This window comes from Trachypithecus francoisi, unplaced genomic scaffold, assembly GCF_009764315.1.
Source record: "Trachypithecus francoisi isolate TF-2019V2 unplaced genomic scaffold, Tfra_2.0 Lachesis_group21, whole genome shotgun sequence".
In the NCBI taxonomy this organism is placed as follows: domain Eukaryota; kingdom Metazoa; phylum Chordata; class Mammalia; order Primates; family Cercopithecidae; genus Trachypithecus; species Trachypithecus francoisi.
In genome coordinates this window covers 13,716,500-13,734,169 of record NW_022681467.1, presented here as the reverse complement: position 1 = coordinate 13,734,169, position 17,670 = coordinate 13,716,500, and the positions used below count along the sequence as shown (strand labels likewise).

The window sequence follows — 17,670 nt, the reverse complement described above, 5'->3', positions numbered from 1 at the left end:
GTCCCCCCAAAACTTTTCAATAACAGCATTAATATGTAGAAGTTGAAGAACAGAAAATATTAAGGGATGGAGATGGAAGAATATACATTCAAGAAGTAAAAGAAGTAACCCCTCAGGGAGTGAGGGGAGTGAGATTACATAAGCTTTTTCCCCTAAACTGTTCCCAAATTGTTTATTATAAAAAGAAAAACTAAAGAAAAACACAAGAGTGTGTTATCTTCTGGAAGGAATCATATCTACTTCTGAGATGAGGAGTTCATACCTATAAGGACTAGAATCTGGAGTAAGAGGCACCTCTTATTCCTCGCTTCCTCTCCTTCACATTCTCGCTGGTGATTTGGAAGCAATCCTTTGTTACCATTGGCACTACCCAAACTCTAGCCATTCATTCCAACACCAAGGTGAGTGACACATCCAAAGAACACCAGGCAGTGCTGGGCAGAACAACATTGAAACTTATATTTCAGAGAGAGGGGTCCTAGGCAGAGAGAGTGAGAACAATCCAAAGAGGAAGAGACAAATCATGAAACAGGGAGAAAACAATACAAACCAGGCATATAATGAGGCAAGAGCAAAAGGCTGGGGGACGCAATTGTGGAATAAGAGCAGTTCAGGAGCAAATTTTGCAATCATGAAAGTCCAGTCACCAACTGGGCTTGGGTGTCCTTGAATGTATCATAATCTTTGACCAAAGGAGCAAGAAATTCTAACATCTTTACCATCACCCTCATTTCTCAAAGGGGATTAACCTGACCTCTCCATTGATTGTTATTTCAGGAAACCAGGCTCTAAGCTGTAAGTCACCGAAAACATTTTGTGCTCATAGAAAGAACCAAAAGGAAGTGTTTGTAAGTAGTAACACTTGTAGTAATAATGGCAACAATTGCAACAGTAATGATGATAGTAATAATAGTTGTAATAATTATAAAAATTACATTTAATGAGAGTTTACTATGTGCTTTCACTGTGTTGCATGCTTATTTTAGGTAATTCACTTCATCTTCACAGCTCTGCTTCACTCATTTTGCAGAAGAAGAAAGTGAGGCTCAGAGGAAAGTCATTTGTCGAAAGACATATAATTAGCAAAGGCTGGAGCCAAGATTGGAATCAAAGTCTGTCTGAACATAGAGCTTAAGTTAACTTATACATCCAGAAAGATGGATTAGACATACTGTTCTCTATTTCTTCTCTAAGCAAACTAAAAATCCTGGATGTGACATATAAAACAAACAAAGGAGAACTCTGAAAGGTGAATAAAATAAGACACATAAACTAGGGGACTTAGAACCCATGGAACAATGTGATAGTGTGTCCTCTGGACTTGGATCTGAAAAAGGAAGCAACCTGAAAATGTCAATGGACATAGAAAACAAGCAAACAAAGCATTTTTCACTAGCCAAAGGACCAGGAAGGGGAATCTTAGAAAAAAAGAAGATTTCTAGACAATAATTATATTATTATAGCCAAAGAACCAAGAACAAATGGTAAACCCACTCATGGCAGCAAGTATATTAAATGTAAATAGTTCAAATATACCAATTAAAAGACAGGGATGGGAAGAGTGGATTCAAAACGGAACTCAACTATACGCTGTCTACAAAAAAAACACTTCAAATATAACAATATAGGTAAATTAAAAGTAAAATAAGGAGATATATTATAAAAATATTAATTAAAAGAATATAAGAATGTCTATATTAATATCAGATAACTTTATGTAATAGAAGAGTCAATCTGTGAAGAAGACATAGCAATCTTAATGTGTATGCATCAAGCAACAGAATTGCAAAATATATGAAGCATAAACTGATAGAACTGAAGGGAAACACAGATGCCCCCATGATTATAGTTGGAGACTACAACATCCCTCTCTCAACAATTGATATTTCTGTTCCAGAGAGAAAATCAACAAGGATGTAGAAAACCTCAACACCACCATTAAATAGCAGGATCGAACTGACATTTACAGAACAACTCACTCAACATAGATAAAATTCTGGAACATAAAACATACTTGAGCACGTTTGAAAGAAATAAAATCACACAGAATAGATTCTTATACCTCAAGGAATCAAATAGACATTGATAATAAAAAAATAAGAATACTTTCAAATATCTGGAAACTAAACAACACACTTCTAAATAATCCAAGAATTGGAGAGAAACTCTCAAGAGAAATTAAAAAATACATTTAACTCAATAAAGAAATGGAGCATATCAAAATCCGTGGGCTATTTCTAAGGCAGTTCTGAGAGAGAAATTTATAGCACTAAATGTGTATATTCAAAAAGATGAAAAAGTCTCAAACTAATAGCCTAAGCCACATCAATAAACTAGAAAAAGGATAACAAAATAAATCCAAACTAAGCAGAAGAAAATAGTTAATAAAGATTAGAGCAGAAAACAATGGAATTGAATTGAAAACAGAGAAACAATATAGGAAGGTGAATGAAACAAAGAGCAGGTTCTTTGAAACGATCAATAAAAATGACAAACTTCTATCAGGACTGCATCAGGGTTCTCTAGAGAGAAAATACAAGTAAGATAGATGGAGGGGGATTTGTTAAGGGGAAGTGGCTCATAGGATCACAGAAGCAGAGAAGTTTTCCAGTAGGCTGACTGTAAGCTGGAGAACCAGAAAAGCTGGTTGCATGGCTCAAAACTGGTAGCATGGTTCAGTCCAATTCCAAAACCTCAGAACCAAAGAAGCTGAAAGTGCAACCTCCAGTCAGGCCCAACAGCCCCTGGGAGGCCACTGGTAAAAGTCTCACAGTCAAAACCCGAAGACCTAGAGTCTGATGTCCAAAGGCAGGAGCAGGAAAAGTCTTCTCTCTGGAAAGGAGAGAGAAGGCAGAGGGAGCAAATCCCCATCCTCTGCCTGCCTGATCCAAATGGGCCCTCAGCTAATTGGATTCTGCCTGACCATATTGAGGGTGAGTTTGCTACTCTCAATTCACTGACTCAAAGATCAATGCCTATCAAAAACACTGTATAGGCACATGAAAAACAGTGCCTCGTCAGCCATGTAGGCATCCCTCAGTCCAGTCAAGTTGACACCTAAAATTAACCATCACAAAAACTGAAAAGAAAAAGAGAAGACACAAGCATATCAGAAATAACACAGGGACTACGAATACAATCCGATTCTTTAAAAAAAAAACTATCACAAATAACTAAATATAAAATGATAATTTGGATAGCCCTGTAACTGTTAAGTTAGCTAAATTCATATTTTTTAAATGTTCAAAAAATTAATTTCCAGGCTCAGAAAGATATTTTCACCTTAACAATTCTACCAAATGGTTAACAAAGACATAGCACCAATTTTACATAATCTCTTCCAAAAAAAGATTTTAAGTAAGTTCAACAAGGCCACAGAACAAAAGATAAATACACAAAAATCTATTGTACTTCTGTATACTACCAATAAGCACATGGACACTGAAATGAAATATGTAATACCATTTCAGTTGCTCAAAAATGAAATACCTAAGTATAAATCTAGCAACACATGTAAGGAACTCATTTTCTGTAAACTCCAAAATACTAATTAAGTACATCAAATAAATTATAAAATGGTGATACATACAATGTACTGGGTGAGTCAACACAGTAAAGATGCCAGTTCTCTCCAAACTGGTGTACATCTTTAACACAATTACTATTAAAAATCCAAGCAAAAATTTTGTAGATATAGACAAGGTAATTATAATATCCAGATGGAAAGGTAAAATAACTAGAAATAGCTTAAACAATGTTTTAAAAGAAGAATATAGTGCAAGGAGTCAGTTTTCCTAATTTCAGGACATATACACACACCCACACTAATCAACACTGTGTAGTATTGGTAAAGGGATAGACACATATGCCAATGAAAAAGAACAGAGAACAAGAAAATAGAACCACGCAAGTATGTTTAATTGATTTTTTGACAAAGATACAAAAATTATTCAATTACTCAATGGAGGAAAGATAGCCTTTTAAACAAGTGGTGATGGAGTAAATGGACACCCATAGGCAACAAAAGTAAACAAGCATGCCCCTTGAAAAGTCATACAAGACAAGGGTGCCATCTCTCACAACTCATAGTCAACATAGTATTGGAAGTTCTGGCCAGGGCAATCAGGCAAGAGTGAGAAATAAAGCGTATCCAGATAGAAAGAGAGGAAGTCAGACTATCTCTGTTTGCAGATGACATGATCCCATATCTAGAAGATCCCATTGTCTTAGCCCAAAACATTCTCAAGCTGATAAAAAACCTTCAGCAAAGTATCAGGATACAAAATTAATGTGCAAAAATCACTAACATTTCTATACACCAACAACAGGCCACCTGAGAGCCAAATCACAAGTAAACTCCTATTCACAATTGCCACAAAAAGAATAAAATACCTAGGAATATAGCTGAAAAGGGATGTGAAAGATCTCTATAAAGAGAAGTACAAACCACTGCGCAGATAAATCAGAGATGAAACAAACAAATGGAAAAACATTTCATGCTCATGGATAAGAAGAATCATTGTCATTAAAATGTCCATACTGCCCAAAGCAATTTATAGATTCAATGCTATTCCCGTTAAACTACCATTTACATTTTTCACAGAACTAGAGAAAACTATTTTAAAATGTATGTGGAATGAAAAAAAAAAAAAAAAGCCTGGATAGCCAAGGCAATCCTAAACAACAAGAAGAAAGCTGAAGGCATCATTCTACCCCACTTTAAACTATACTGCAGGGCTACAGTAACCAAAACAGCATGGTACTGCTACAAGAACAGACATATAGATCAATGGAACAGAACAGGGGACCAGAAATAAGACAGTACATCTACAACCATCTCATCTTTGAGAAACCTGACAAAAACAAGCAATAGAGAAAGGATTCTCTTTTCAATAAACGGTGTTATGAATAAATGGCTAGCCATATGCAGTAAATTGAAAGTGGACCCTTTCCTTATACCATATACCAAAATTAAATCATGATGAATTAAAGACTTAAATGTAAAACCCCAAATTATGAAATCCTTGGAAGACAACCTAGGCAATACCATTCAAGACATAGGTATGAGCAAAGATTTCATGACAAAGACCCCAAAGGTAATTGGAACAAAAACAAAAATTGACAAGTGGGATCTAATTAAACTAAAGACCTTCTGCACAGTAAAAGAAACTATCAACAGAATAAACAGACAACCTCCAGGATGGAAGGAAATTTTTCCAAACTATGTATCTGGAAAAGGTCTAATGTTCAGCATCTATAAGGAATGTAAACAAAGTTAGAAGAAAAAACAAAACAAAACAAAACATTAAAATGTGAGCAGGACAAGAACAGATACTTCTCAAAAGAAGACATATGTGTTGCCAACAATCATGAAGAAAAGCTCAACATCACTGATCATTAGAGAAATGCAAGTCAAAACCATAATGAGATACCATCTCATACCAGTCAGAATGTCTATTATTAAAAAGTCAAAAAATAACAGATGCTAGCAAGGTTGTAAAGAAAAAGGAGTGCTTATACACTGTTGGCGGAAGTGTAAATTAGTTCGACCATTGTAGAAGACAATGTGGTGATTCCTCAATGACCTGAAGACAGAAATACCATTTGACCCAGCAGTCTCATTACTGGGTATATACCCAAAGGAATATAAACCATTCTATTATAAAGACACATGAACATATATGTTCTTTATAGCACCATTCACAACAACAAAGACATAGAATCAACCTAAATGGCCATAAATTATAGACTGAATAAAGAAAATATGGTACATGGACACCATGGAATACTATGCAGCCGTAAAAAAGAATGAGATTATATGCTTTGCAGCAACATGGATGGAGCTGGAAGCCATTTTCCTTAGCAAACTAATAACAGAAAACCAAATCTCATACGTTCTTACTTATAAGTGGGAGCTAAATAATGAGAACACATGGACATATAGAGGGAAACAATATACACGGGGCCAGAAGGTAAAGGGTGGAAGGAGAGAGAAGATCAGGAAAAATAACTAGTGGGCACTAGGCTTAATACTTGGGTGATGAAATAATCTGCATAAAAAACCCCATGACACATGTTTACCTATGTAACAAACCTGCACATGTACCCCTGAATTTAAAATAAAAGTTTAAAAATAAAAAATAAATTAAAAATTTACAAAACAAAAAAAGAACAAACAAAAACATAAAACCCGGCACGTGTTTCACACACTATGTACAAAAAGTAACTCAAAATGTGTCATGAGTTTAGATGCAAAACATAAAACAATAAAACTTTTAGAAAAAAAAAAAATATTCCCAGTCTAGAACTAAGCAAAGAGTTCTTATAATTAACATCACAAGCATAATCCATAAAAGCAAAACTTGACAAATTGGACTTTATCAAAATTAAAAACTGCTAATCTGTAAAAGACTGTTAAGATAAAAAGACAAGCTATAGATTATTAGAAGAAAATATTTGCATTTCACATATCTGGCAATGGACTTTTATCTAAAATGTATACAGAATGCATAAAACTCAGCAGACAAAAAGTTAGATAATTAGGAAAAGGCGTAAAGAGATATTTCACTGAGGAAGATTTGTAGATGGTAAATTAGCACGTATAAAGATGGTCAATATATTAGCCATTGGGGAAAGACAAACTAAAGCCACAATATTACCACACACTATCAGAATGATTTTTTGTTCTTTTATTAAGTGACACCACCACACGCTGGCAAAGATGTGCAGAAACTGGATCACTCATACATTGCTTATGCATATGTAAAATGGTACAACCACACTGGAAAACAGTTGTTGATATCTTTAAAAACTAAATATGCAACTACCATATAACCCAACAATTCCTCTCCTGGACATTTATTCAGCAGAGATGAAAATGTGTTTATACAAAAACCTGAAAGTGAATGTTGATGGCAGCTTTATTCACAGTAGCCAAAACATGGAACAGCTCAGATGTTCTCAGATGTCATTCATAGCAGCCAAAACATGGAAACAGTTCAAAACATGCTTCACCTCCAATGGGTGAATGGTCAAACAAACTGTGCTACATGTGCATAATGATTGTTACTCTCTAATAAAAGGGAGAAGGCTACTGATGCACACAGCAACCTGAATGAATCTCCAGAGAATTACCCTGAGTGAAAAAAGCCAATCCCAAAAGTTGCATATGGTGTGATTCTAGTTATTCGACATACCAGAAGTTACAAAATTCTGGAGATGGAAAACAGAATAACCACAGCCCAGAGTTAAGGGAGTGGTGAGACAGGAGAGAAGTGGGTGTGGCTATGTAAGGGCACATAAGAGGGAGCCTTTCGTGATGGAAATACTCTGTATCTAAACTGTATCAATGTCAATATCTTGTTATTTCTTACAAGATGTTGTAAAATTCCATTTCATTGTAAGATACATATGCATCTACACTAATCTCAGAGTAAAAGGATTTTTGTTTTTTGTTTTTTGTTTTTTGTTTTTTTGAGATGGAGTCTCGCTCTGCCGCCCAGGCTGGCGCGATCTCCCCTCACTGCAAGCTCCACCTCCCGGGTTCACACCATTCTCCTGCCTTAGCCTCAGTAGCTGGGACTACAGGCGCCCGCCACCGCGCCCGGCTAATTTTTTATGTTTTTAGTAGAGAGGGGGTTTCACTGTGTTAGCCAAGATGGTGCCGATCTCCTGACCTCGTGATCCGGCCGCCTCGGCCTCCCCTAGTGCTGGGATTACAGGCGTGAACCACCGCGCCCGGCCAAAGGTTTAATTTTTTAAAGTCGAACGTGGACTTCTTGGTCATAGCTAGTCTTAGAAATACACATGCACAGTTCCACCACACACTGTAGGGGAAGATGTGCCTCTGTAAGTTTACTTGGCACATGAAACAGATGTTCCACCATCTGTACAGAGACCATCCTTCAGGCTGCCTACACTCTAGTATTCCTTCCAGAGCCAGAAGGTTTTGACTCACGACTGTATTTTGATCTTTCACTCACCCTAAATGTAAATACAAATTCTAAGTCATGTATACATACATACAAGTGTTAAATCATCATAATTCCTATTTTCCACTCAAATAAAGTTTTAAATCAGGAGTATGACACTGCCAAACACTGAGTGACGATAGCAGCACATATGCCACAACAGCCACAACAGATGGCTTACATGTCATGGTTTCTACCCCCAAGTTCTTCTGCCTAGTAAACCTATTAGTAAGCGTGTTACAAAGAAGTATTATGGAATCAGGAGAAAAAGAAAGCAGGTTTTGTTGGCAAATGAGATCTCAGAGAATGAAAAAATAGCATTCCACAAGGGTACATAGGCGGTCCAATATTATAGCATCTAGATCCAAGGATTAAGAATCCTTTGTGGACGTTTTGTTACTTTGTTTTTGTTTTGGTTTGTTTGGTTTGATTTGGTTTGATGAGAGGGATAAAGAAGGCCACATGTGCTTTTGAGAATCCAGTGAAAGTTCTGGACCCACTTCCACCCTCTAAAAAAATATTCACACATACACATTTTTCAATTGATCAAAACTATATAATCACTGCTGGAAACATTTTCTCTGACCTGTTTTAGAGAAATGCTCATTCAAGATGTGATAATGCTCAAATGTCCAGATAACAAATATCAAATACATCTCTAAAATCCTTGAGCTGGTGATAGCCAGATTTGTTCCCAGGATCTTTGGAGACCGTTACTAATTATAAACATCTCCACGTTATTGCATTGTTTTCTTCCCATATTCAAAGTGCTGATCTTCCTTACCTGTTCAGGTCCACTGAACATGCAGACTTAGTAAATAATGTCTTGTCAATGCCATGCATTAATCAGCTCTTGCCACAATAATGCTGTATAATCAACCATCTCAAAACTAGGTGTCTTACAACAACTAGCATTTCCCAAGTCTGCAGGTCTGTATCTGGGCTGGCCTTGGCTGGGCTCCGCAGGCAGTTCTGCTTTAAGCTAAACATCAGGTAGACTTGTCATGGCTTGGATTTGGGCATGATCCAAGTGTTTCTTGTATCCTTGGGCCAAAGGCTGCTTAGAGAAGGTTCTAATAGTAAATGGCGGAAGAGTGAAAGGTAAACCAAGCCATCAAGACCCAGTTAAAGCTTCCACTTGCATCACACCTGTTAACATTGCATTGGCCAAAGCCAAGTCATATGACTGAACCCAGAATTGATGAAGTGGCCAAAAATGCCACAGAATAGGAGAGTGGATGCTTGCTGAGCACGAACATAATACTTCACAAATCACAAACAACTTTCTAGTATTTCCTAAGGCTCTCATGATGCCAGGTGCTCTAGTGAAATTTCACCATACTCAAATGACTAAAACAAGAAATCAAAAAATATAATTATAGCTGAGAACATTTTGTATGACCCAACTATGTTTTGGAGCAGGGCTTCTTAACCTTGGCACTATTAACATTTAGGAATGCATACTTCTTTGTTTCTGGGAGTAAGGTGGTGGAGGGGGTGGCTGGGTGGTTCATTGAAGAGTAGTTAGCCACATTCCTGGCCTCTACCTACCACATGCCAATAGTGCTCTCAAGTGATACTAACCAAAAATGTCTTCAGGCATTGTCAAATGATCCCTGGGGGTCAAAATTTTCAGTGTTTGAGAACCACAATTTAAGAAAAATAGTCAACATCCAAGATACAATAAATATTGTCAATTGCCAATAGAAAACATCAGTAATAAAATAGATATTCTTGATATCAGTATAAATAAGTTTGCATTCAAATAAACTTGACCAGGTATTTTTACATGGTAGGCATTGGCAAATCCTTCTTAAATCCTTATTAACTACTGCCAGGTGGGTAGCAGTACTTCAGCTATTAATATTTAAAATAAGCTATAGTTAAATGAATTGTTCAAAGCCACAAAGATAAAAAGAGTAAAACTCGGATTTGAAATTTGATGTCTTCAACTTAAAATCCGCTTTGAGTAATAACACATACTCTCACAGCATTTATAAAGGCTCCTGATTATTATAATCATTTCCACTCTGCTTTATTCGGTATCCCTTTTCTATAAAAATGTGTGATCACCAAAGAGTTCATAGAAAATAAGCCGATGTTTTATGTAATAAATAATTTAATATTTATGTAATATTAAGTAATATAATAAATTGTAAAAAGTTCATAGAAAATAAGTCAAAGTTTTATGTAATATTTAATTGAGTGTTCTTTATTACTGACATCACAAACACTAAATGATGAATTATTTATAAAGTCTTCAACCACTAAGAATAGTAGTTATATCACATGTGCGTTATAAAAAGTACTTGTTTTCTTATCAACTAAACCCGTGATCATCATCATCATTAAAAGCATAATTTCAAAGTGGAAATAGTGCCAATTTACCTTTTTCAGGTGATTCGTAGAAAGCATCTCAAAAATCAAAACTGTACCCATGTGATTCTCATTGTTTGGAATGTAACCTCTGGGGATCTGTAGAACTATCTTTGATGTCTAAATTTTTGCCACAACTCACTTTGAATTTATAGAACTCACTTCAAATCCATAAGTGGATTATTGGATAATCCTTCACAATATACTCTCGGTCATACAACTTCTCACTGCTCCAACAACCCCTGCCTTAGTTGAGGCCACACTCTTCTTTCTCCTAGACAATTACAGTAGACCTAACTAATCTCCTTCCAGCTTTCCCTGCTACAGACTATTCTCTGCGCAGCAGCCAGAGTGAGCTTTTGTAAATACAAATCAGGAAATGTTCATCACACTCCTACTTAGAGCATTCCAGTGGGTTCCCACCACATTTAGAATGAAACTCTAAATGACAGTCATTCCCACATCTTCTAAAAGACTGTTTCCAGTATCTCCCATGTTCTGAAATATTCTATTGAGACATATCACTCATTACTTGCCAGTAAATTCAATTGTCTAATAGGCATCTTAGATCCCAAGGCCAAGCATGCCACGCCAATGAAATCTCCCATCCTTCTAGGTTAATACAGTATTCCTAATAAGTAAAAGAGGCTAACACCAATTCTGAATACCTGAATTCAATAGTCTTAACCTCTGGATAGCAGCTGCAGACACTGAGTCTGGCCAACTCCACTCACTGCTTAGGATCACCAATTAGGAAAAAGGCCACTAACTGATCGACCCTTACGACTACACATGACACTTTCCAGGCTGGGAAATGTAGTTCCCCTGAGCTGTTATCTCCCTATGGATCAACAGCCTATGCTTTTCTACCTCAGTTGAACAAAATCTGAGCCCAGGGTGCAGGTGATCAACTAGTCATTTCAAATTTTCCTGCAATGTCTTCCAGGACCCTATGCATCCCTCTGGCCCAAGTGTGAAGGAATAATCCTCCTGGGGTATGCTTGCCAATTAAGGACCTTCAGAAAGGAGACACTAAAACAGGAGTAGAAGTTTCAGGGATTTATTGAGGTAAAACCTGTGAAAGATAAAAGAGTGAGAGAAAGGCTTCGGACCATTCTGCAGGCCTGATGCCATGAATGAAGAAGGCAAGGAAAGGAGGATAACACAGAAAGAGGCTACAACGTGATGCAGCTCTGAGAAAGTCTTAGCCACCCCAGTGGGGAGTTCCAATGCAAAGAACAGCTGTAGAGGAGTCTCTCAATAAATAGTAAAGCCCAGACCCTAGTCCCTCCATGGCATGTAGACAATGACTGAAGGCAGCTTGGGAACAGTGCACTCTCAGCTCAGATGCTGCAGCAGATCTTGCAGGTGCTAGAGTAGACTGTCAGCTATTTGCATTCCTTTCAGCAGGTTTTTCTTGTAGAGATATCTGAGCAGTGTACATTCATGGTTGTCCCAGTAGGCAACATACCACTCTATAATCTTGGTTGTGGCCTAATTCCTAGGTGGGGGATAATCGTGCTGATGACATAACATAGGATCTATCAGACACCAAGGTCAAGTAGCCAACAAGATCCCCCATGTCTCAAAGATCCAGCAAATTAACCTAAATTCTAGGTGTGTTTTAAACAACATAATAACTTAATTATCTTTTGGCCAGGTAGGGAGCATCTTAGCCTGTACCAATGCACCACCTGCGTCAGCATCAGCAACAGTGGGGAGGTGGAACGTTCAGTGCCCCATACATGGAAGCAGGAAGAAGGATTGTCTAGAGCTTTCAGCAACCTGGAACTTGTCCTCTGGGCTGGTATTGGGCTTTCTGAGCCTCTGTGTTGGGAGAGGACCTCAGGTGTTACTCATGGCTCCCATTTTCTTATTTATATCATAACCATAGTCCAGTGTCTCCTATAGCAATACTAGGGACTAGCCTCATGATCTTATAGATTAAAATGATATGGGTTCCTGACTCAGAGGGTAATTATGCAAAGCATCTGTCCCTGTGATAAGGGGTGATCTGAGACATAACATTTAATTCTATTGATTCCCTGTGGGCTGGACCCTCAGAAAAGGTAATAACCTCTGTAGGGCTCCATAAAAATTGTCAGCTTAAGGCAATTAATCCTGGAAAGGACTGAGATAGAACACTTGGTCCTGACGTAGAGCAATTAACTACTGTCACATAGCTTCAGCCACAAGATTTGGAAAAGATAGTATCAGTGGAGGGGACCCATGCGCCCCACCACCCACTGGCTGGAGACCTAATCCCAAAATCTGACAACTGGCCTTTCAGGATCCTTGTCTGCTATCCCACAGAATAATGGGGGATCACACAGGCACTAAACTCTTATGTCTCTATGAGTTTCTCTCCCAGTAAGTGTTTTTCCAGATCACCTGCTATGTTTGTTATCAGGTCATTCACCCTTGGTTGCCATGCAGCTTGCCCCTGCATATAAATAAACCAGGGTATGGCACACAAGAAATCCACAAAACTGGTAGACCAAGATGGAAAAGGAGTAGTGGGTTGATCTGAACAGAGGTAAGAAAAGATTTCTCAATGTGTATATTTAATGTTTGAATAGTAAGGATATGCCGTCTATTTTTTAAAAATATATATCATTAATAGGAGAAAAGGTTAAATCAATAACTGCTTGGAAACAATTATTAAACTAAATAATTTAAATAAACATCACACTGTTTTCTGCTCCAAATTTCTTAGCATGGATTTGAAAAGGACATCAACAATCACAAAAATAAAACATAGCATGTGCAACAAGACAACCATCCCAACAGTAAAAGAGCATCGCAATGGCGAAGGAGTGGTGTGTATGTTTTCTTAAAGAACACATTAGGATGCAATTTTCACTGCATCTAAAAAAGTTTTTAAACTCAGAGAGAAAAATTAACTGAAAGTAAGAAAAAGTTCTACTGCTTGAGAGTGGCAGAAACCTAAACATCACACAGATGGTTCCCCTGTTGGAGGTTAGGAAGCTGCAATTCACATTCTTCCTCCTAGCTCTTTACAGTCTAGTTGGAGAGACAGGCAACTAACAGGGTAAGTAAAATGCAGTGGGATATACATGAAAAACAATTCCTGATAGATTATTGATATATGTGTGAAAGGGAAAACAAAAAAATCTATAGAAAAATGTGTCCAAAACTATCTTGTCTACTTCCAGCTGGAGAAAGTTTTCTTAAACAGAGCAAAAGAGTAATGACCATAGAGGAAACAGCTAATCAATTGGATAACATTAAAAATAAGAACTTCTGTTCATCAAAAGGCACAATTAAAAGAGTAAGAAAGTAAGCCACACAGTGGGAAACTATATTTTGATTACATGTACCTGACAAATCACTCCTACAAATTAATAAGAATAAAAAAGACACTCCAATAGATAAATGAGCAAAAGACTTCAACTGGTATTTACAAAACAGGACAGCTATATGACCAATAAACATTTGTAAAGCACAAAAAGAAAATTATAACCACAGCGAGACACCACTCTACAACCACCAGAATGACTCACTACTAGCAATGCCCATTGTTGACAATAATGGGAAACAATTATAATCTACGTACACTGCCAGAAAGAGAAAATTAGTAAGATCATTTTGGAAATTTGGGGCAGTATATATTAAAGCCAGATGCTTGCCTACTCTATATTTCCCAAATATGTACCCAAGAGAAATGAGTGTATATTTTCACCAAAAGGCAGGAATAAAAATGTTCGGAGAACCATTATTTGCAAAAACCAAAATCCAGAAACAACACAAATGTCTAACCACAGGAGAATGAATAGACACATAGTACTTTACTCATACAATGGAATACTATGCAATAATGAAAATAAAAGAGCTGCAGCTACACACAACATAGAAAATCTTCACAGATATACTATTGAGTAAGCGAAATCAGACGTAAAAGTATTTGTAGTGCCCAATTCCATTTATACGAAGTTCTAAAACAGATAAATGTTAACTATCATATTAAAAGTCAAGATTGATGATTACCTTTGCGAAAGAGGAATTGTACTGATTGGAAGAAAACCTTAAGAGGTCTTCTGAGGTCCTGGTTATGTTCAGCTTCTTGTCCTGAGTGGTGATCATACGGGTAGCTTCACTGCAGGATAAGTAAGCCATGCACTATGAGTTGTGCACTTTTCTGCATGAATGCTACATTTAAATGAGAGTTTGAAAGGAAATAAGCTATAATGAGTGCTTCGATAGAGTTTACTGAGGACACACATGGGAGGAAACCCTGACACTGATTTAGATGATTGGGGAAAAGGTCCTGGACGGCTACACTGAATCCTGGAAGATTGATAGGAGTGAGCTTTGTTAACTGCAGTAAAGAGTAATCAAAAAAAAAAAAGCTGGAGGTGAGAGAGGTTGCAGTGCCTTCCAGGAACTGCAGCTATTTATTATGGCTGAAATACAGGGCTTTGAGGTTATGAGAGAGGAATGAGAAGAGAAGAAATGGGAGGACTAAGGGAGTTGAAATTATAAAGGGCCTCCTAAGCCTTGTTAGGAAGTTTGGGTTTGCTCTTTGAGCAATCAAGAGTTGCTGTTAAATAGGATGAAATATGATTAGGTTTGCATTTAAAGTCATCAGTGTAGCTATAATAGAGTATTGAGGATAGAGATGAGAGCTTCTGGAAAAAAATCCGAGCTAAAGGAAATAAAATCAGACAGATAGAAAGGAGTGGAGGCTAATAAGGGCATATTTTACAGTAGGCTTTGGTATATGATTGACTATGTGGCATATTCCATATTTTAGCCTGAGGTAGGTGGATGGGTCTAGGACAATTTCCATATTTTAGCCTGTGCCATCTTCTGAGAGGAGAACACAGAAGGACAAACCATTTGGGTGAAAATACGGGGTTAATGGACCAGTTATAACTGGTACTTCTGTATGTTAACACCACAGTGAGATTCTAAACACCCCAAACAGACTATTATTCTTTATTGCACTTTTCTAAATCCCTTAGCAGTTTTTATAAGTCATTTCATTTCAGTCCCTCAATAGGCTCTAACATGGTCAACCAGGCATTATTGTTCCACAGACAATGCCTCCAGCTTGCAGATTTGTGCAGCCATTTAGAGTTGGCAAACCATGATGCAGGACATGGAAAGGTGAAGTTGAAGCTCTACTATTACTCCTTCAGGGCCACATTGAGGAACCCCAGGGAAAGTCACTCTTCAACAGCATACCTCTCACTCTGTGTCTCTTGCCTGCACCACCCTAAAGGTCAACCAAAGCAGTGTATTTTACCATGTTCTAAAATATAAAAAAAAAAAAAAACAGGGGCCATTTTGTGAAGAGACAAAGACTGAGCGGTTGTGTCCGCGTTGCCGACCTCGACTAGCAGTCGGTTTCTCCACGCAGAATCCGGGAGTAGGAGACTCATAATCGAATCTCTTCTCCCTCCCCCCGCCTGTGAGATTTTTTTGATCTTCAGCTACATTTTCAGCTTTGTGAGAAACCTTATCATCAAACACAATGGCCAGCAACGTTACCAACAAGACAGATCCTCGCTCCATGAAATCCCGTGTGTTCATTGGGAATCTCAACACTCTTGTGGTCAAGAAATCTGATGTGGAGGCAATCTTTTCGAAGTACGGCAAAATTGTGGGCTGCTCTGTTCATAAGGGCTTTGCCTTCGTTCAATATGTTAATGAGAGAAATGCCCGGGCTGCTGTAGCAGGAGAGGATGGCAGAATGATTGCTGGCCAGGTTTTAGATATTAACCTGGCTGCAGAGCCAAAAGTGAACCGAGGAAAAGCAGGTGTGAAACGATCTGCAGCGGAGATGTACGGCTCCTCTTTTGACTTGGACTATGACTTTCAACGGGACTATTATGATAGGATGTACAGTTACCCAGCACATGTACCTCCTCCTCCTCCTATTGCTCAGGCTGTAGTGCCCTCGAAACGTCAGCGTGTATCAGGAAACACCTCACAAAGGGGCAAAAGTGGCTTCAATTCTAAGAGTGGACAGCGGGGATCTTCCAAGTCTGGAAAGTTGAAAGGAGATGACCTTCAGGCCATTAAGAAGGAGTTGACCCAGATAAAACAAAAAGTGGATTCTCTCCTGGAAAACCTGGAAAAAATTGAAAAGGAACAGAGCAAACAAGCAGTAGAGATGAAGAACGATAAGTCAGAAGAGGAGCAGAGCAGCAGCTCCGTGAAGAAAGATGAGACTAATGTGAAGATGGAGTCTGAGGGGGGTGCAGATGACTCTGCTGAGGAGGGGGACCTACTGGATGATGATGATAATGAAGATGGGGGGATGACCAGCTGGAGTTGATCAAGGATGATGAAAAAGAGGCTGAGGAAGGAGAGGATGACAGAGACAGCGCCAGTGGCGAGGATGACTCTTAAGCACATAGTGGGGTTTAGAAATCTTATCCCATTATTTCTTTACCTAGGCGCTTGTCTAAGATCAAATTTTTCACCAGATCCTCTCCCCTAGTATCTTCAACACATGCTCACTGTTCTCCCCATCCTTGTCCTTCCCATGTTCATTAATTCATATTGCCCTGCGCCTAGTCCCATTTTCACTTCCTTTGACTCTCCTAGTAGTTTTGTTAAGTCTTACCCTGTAATTTTTGCTTTTAATTTTGATGCCTCTTTATGACTTAACAATAAAAAGGATGTATGGTTTTTATCAACTGTCTCCAAAATAATCTCTTGTTATGCAGGGAGTACAGTTCTATTCATTCATACATAAGTTCAGTAGTTGTTTCCCTAACTGCAAAGGCAATCTCATTTAGTTGAGTAGCTCCTGAAAGCAGCTTTGAGTTAGAAGTATGTGTGTTACACCCCCACATTAGTGTGCTGTGTGGGGCAGTTCAACACAAATGTAACAATGTATTTTTGTGAATGAGAGTTGGCATGTCAAATGCATCCTCTAGAAAAACAATTAGTGTTATAGTCTTAAGATTTGTTTTCTAAAGTTGATACTGTGGGTTATTTTTGTGAACAGCCTGATGTTTGGGACCTTTTTTCCTCAAAATAAACAAGTCCTTATTAAACCAGGAATTTGGAGAAAAAGAAAAAAAAAAAAAAAAACTCGAGAAGGCTTTATTATGTTGCATCTGAGAAGCATCTGTAACCTATAGAAACCCCCAAAAGAACCACCAGTCAACTTCTCAGACTAACCCAACCCTTGCTTGCTCTCCTCTCTAGCTGTTTAAGCTAATCTGAGATGATCCTTGGCCCTAGCTCGTGAAGCTGTGCTAATTTTCATGGCTACTGAGACTCATTTTATTGATTTTCTGTGAAGGTAGCTGTGTTCAGACAGGTAGGTGGTATGGCTATTTGTCCA

General features: G+C 38.0%; 1 protein-coding gene and 1 long non-coding RNA gene across 2 annotated transcripts in view; one reads left to right on the top strand and one right to left on the bottom strand.

The window, feature by feature from the left end:
* Window positions 1-17,670, bottom strand: part of LOC117068451 — a 50,270-nt gene that overhangs the window by 7,201 nt on the left and 25,399 nt on the right. The window lies entirely within an intron of this gene.
* LOC117068449 (heterogeneous nuclear ribonucleoproteins C1/C2-like) lies at window positions 15,653-17,414 on the top strand. The gene has a single exon (XM_033185597.1). The coding sequence runs from the start codon at window positions 15,844-15,846 to the stop codon at window positions 16,648-16,650; it is 807 nt and encodes a 268-aa protein (XP_033041488.1). The 5' UTR covers window positions 15,653-15,843; the 3' UTR covers window positions 16,651-17,414.

Excerpts from the sequence above, each read along its gene's own strand:
- LOC117068449 (XM_033185597.1), top strand. The coding sequence starts at position 15,844 with ATGGCCAGCAACGTTACCAACAAGACAGATCCTCGCTCCATGAAATCC.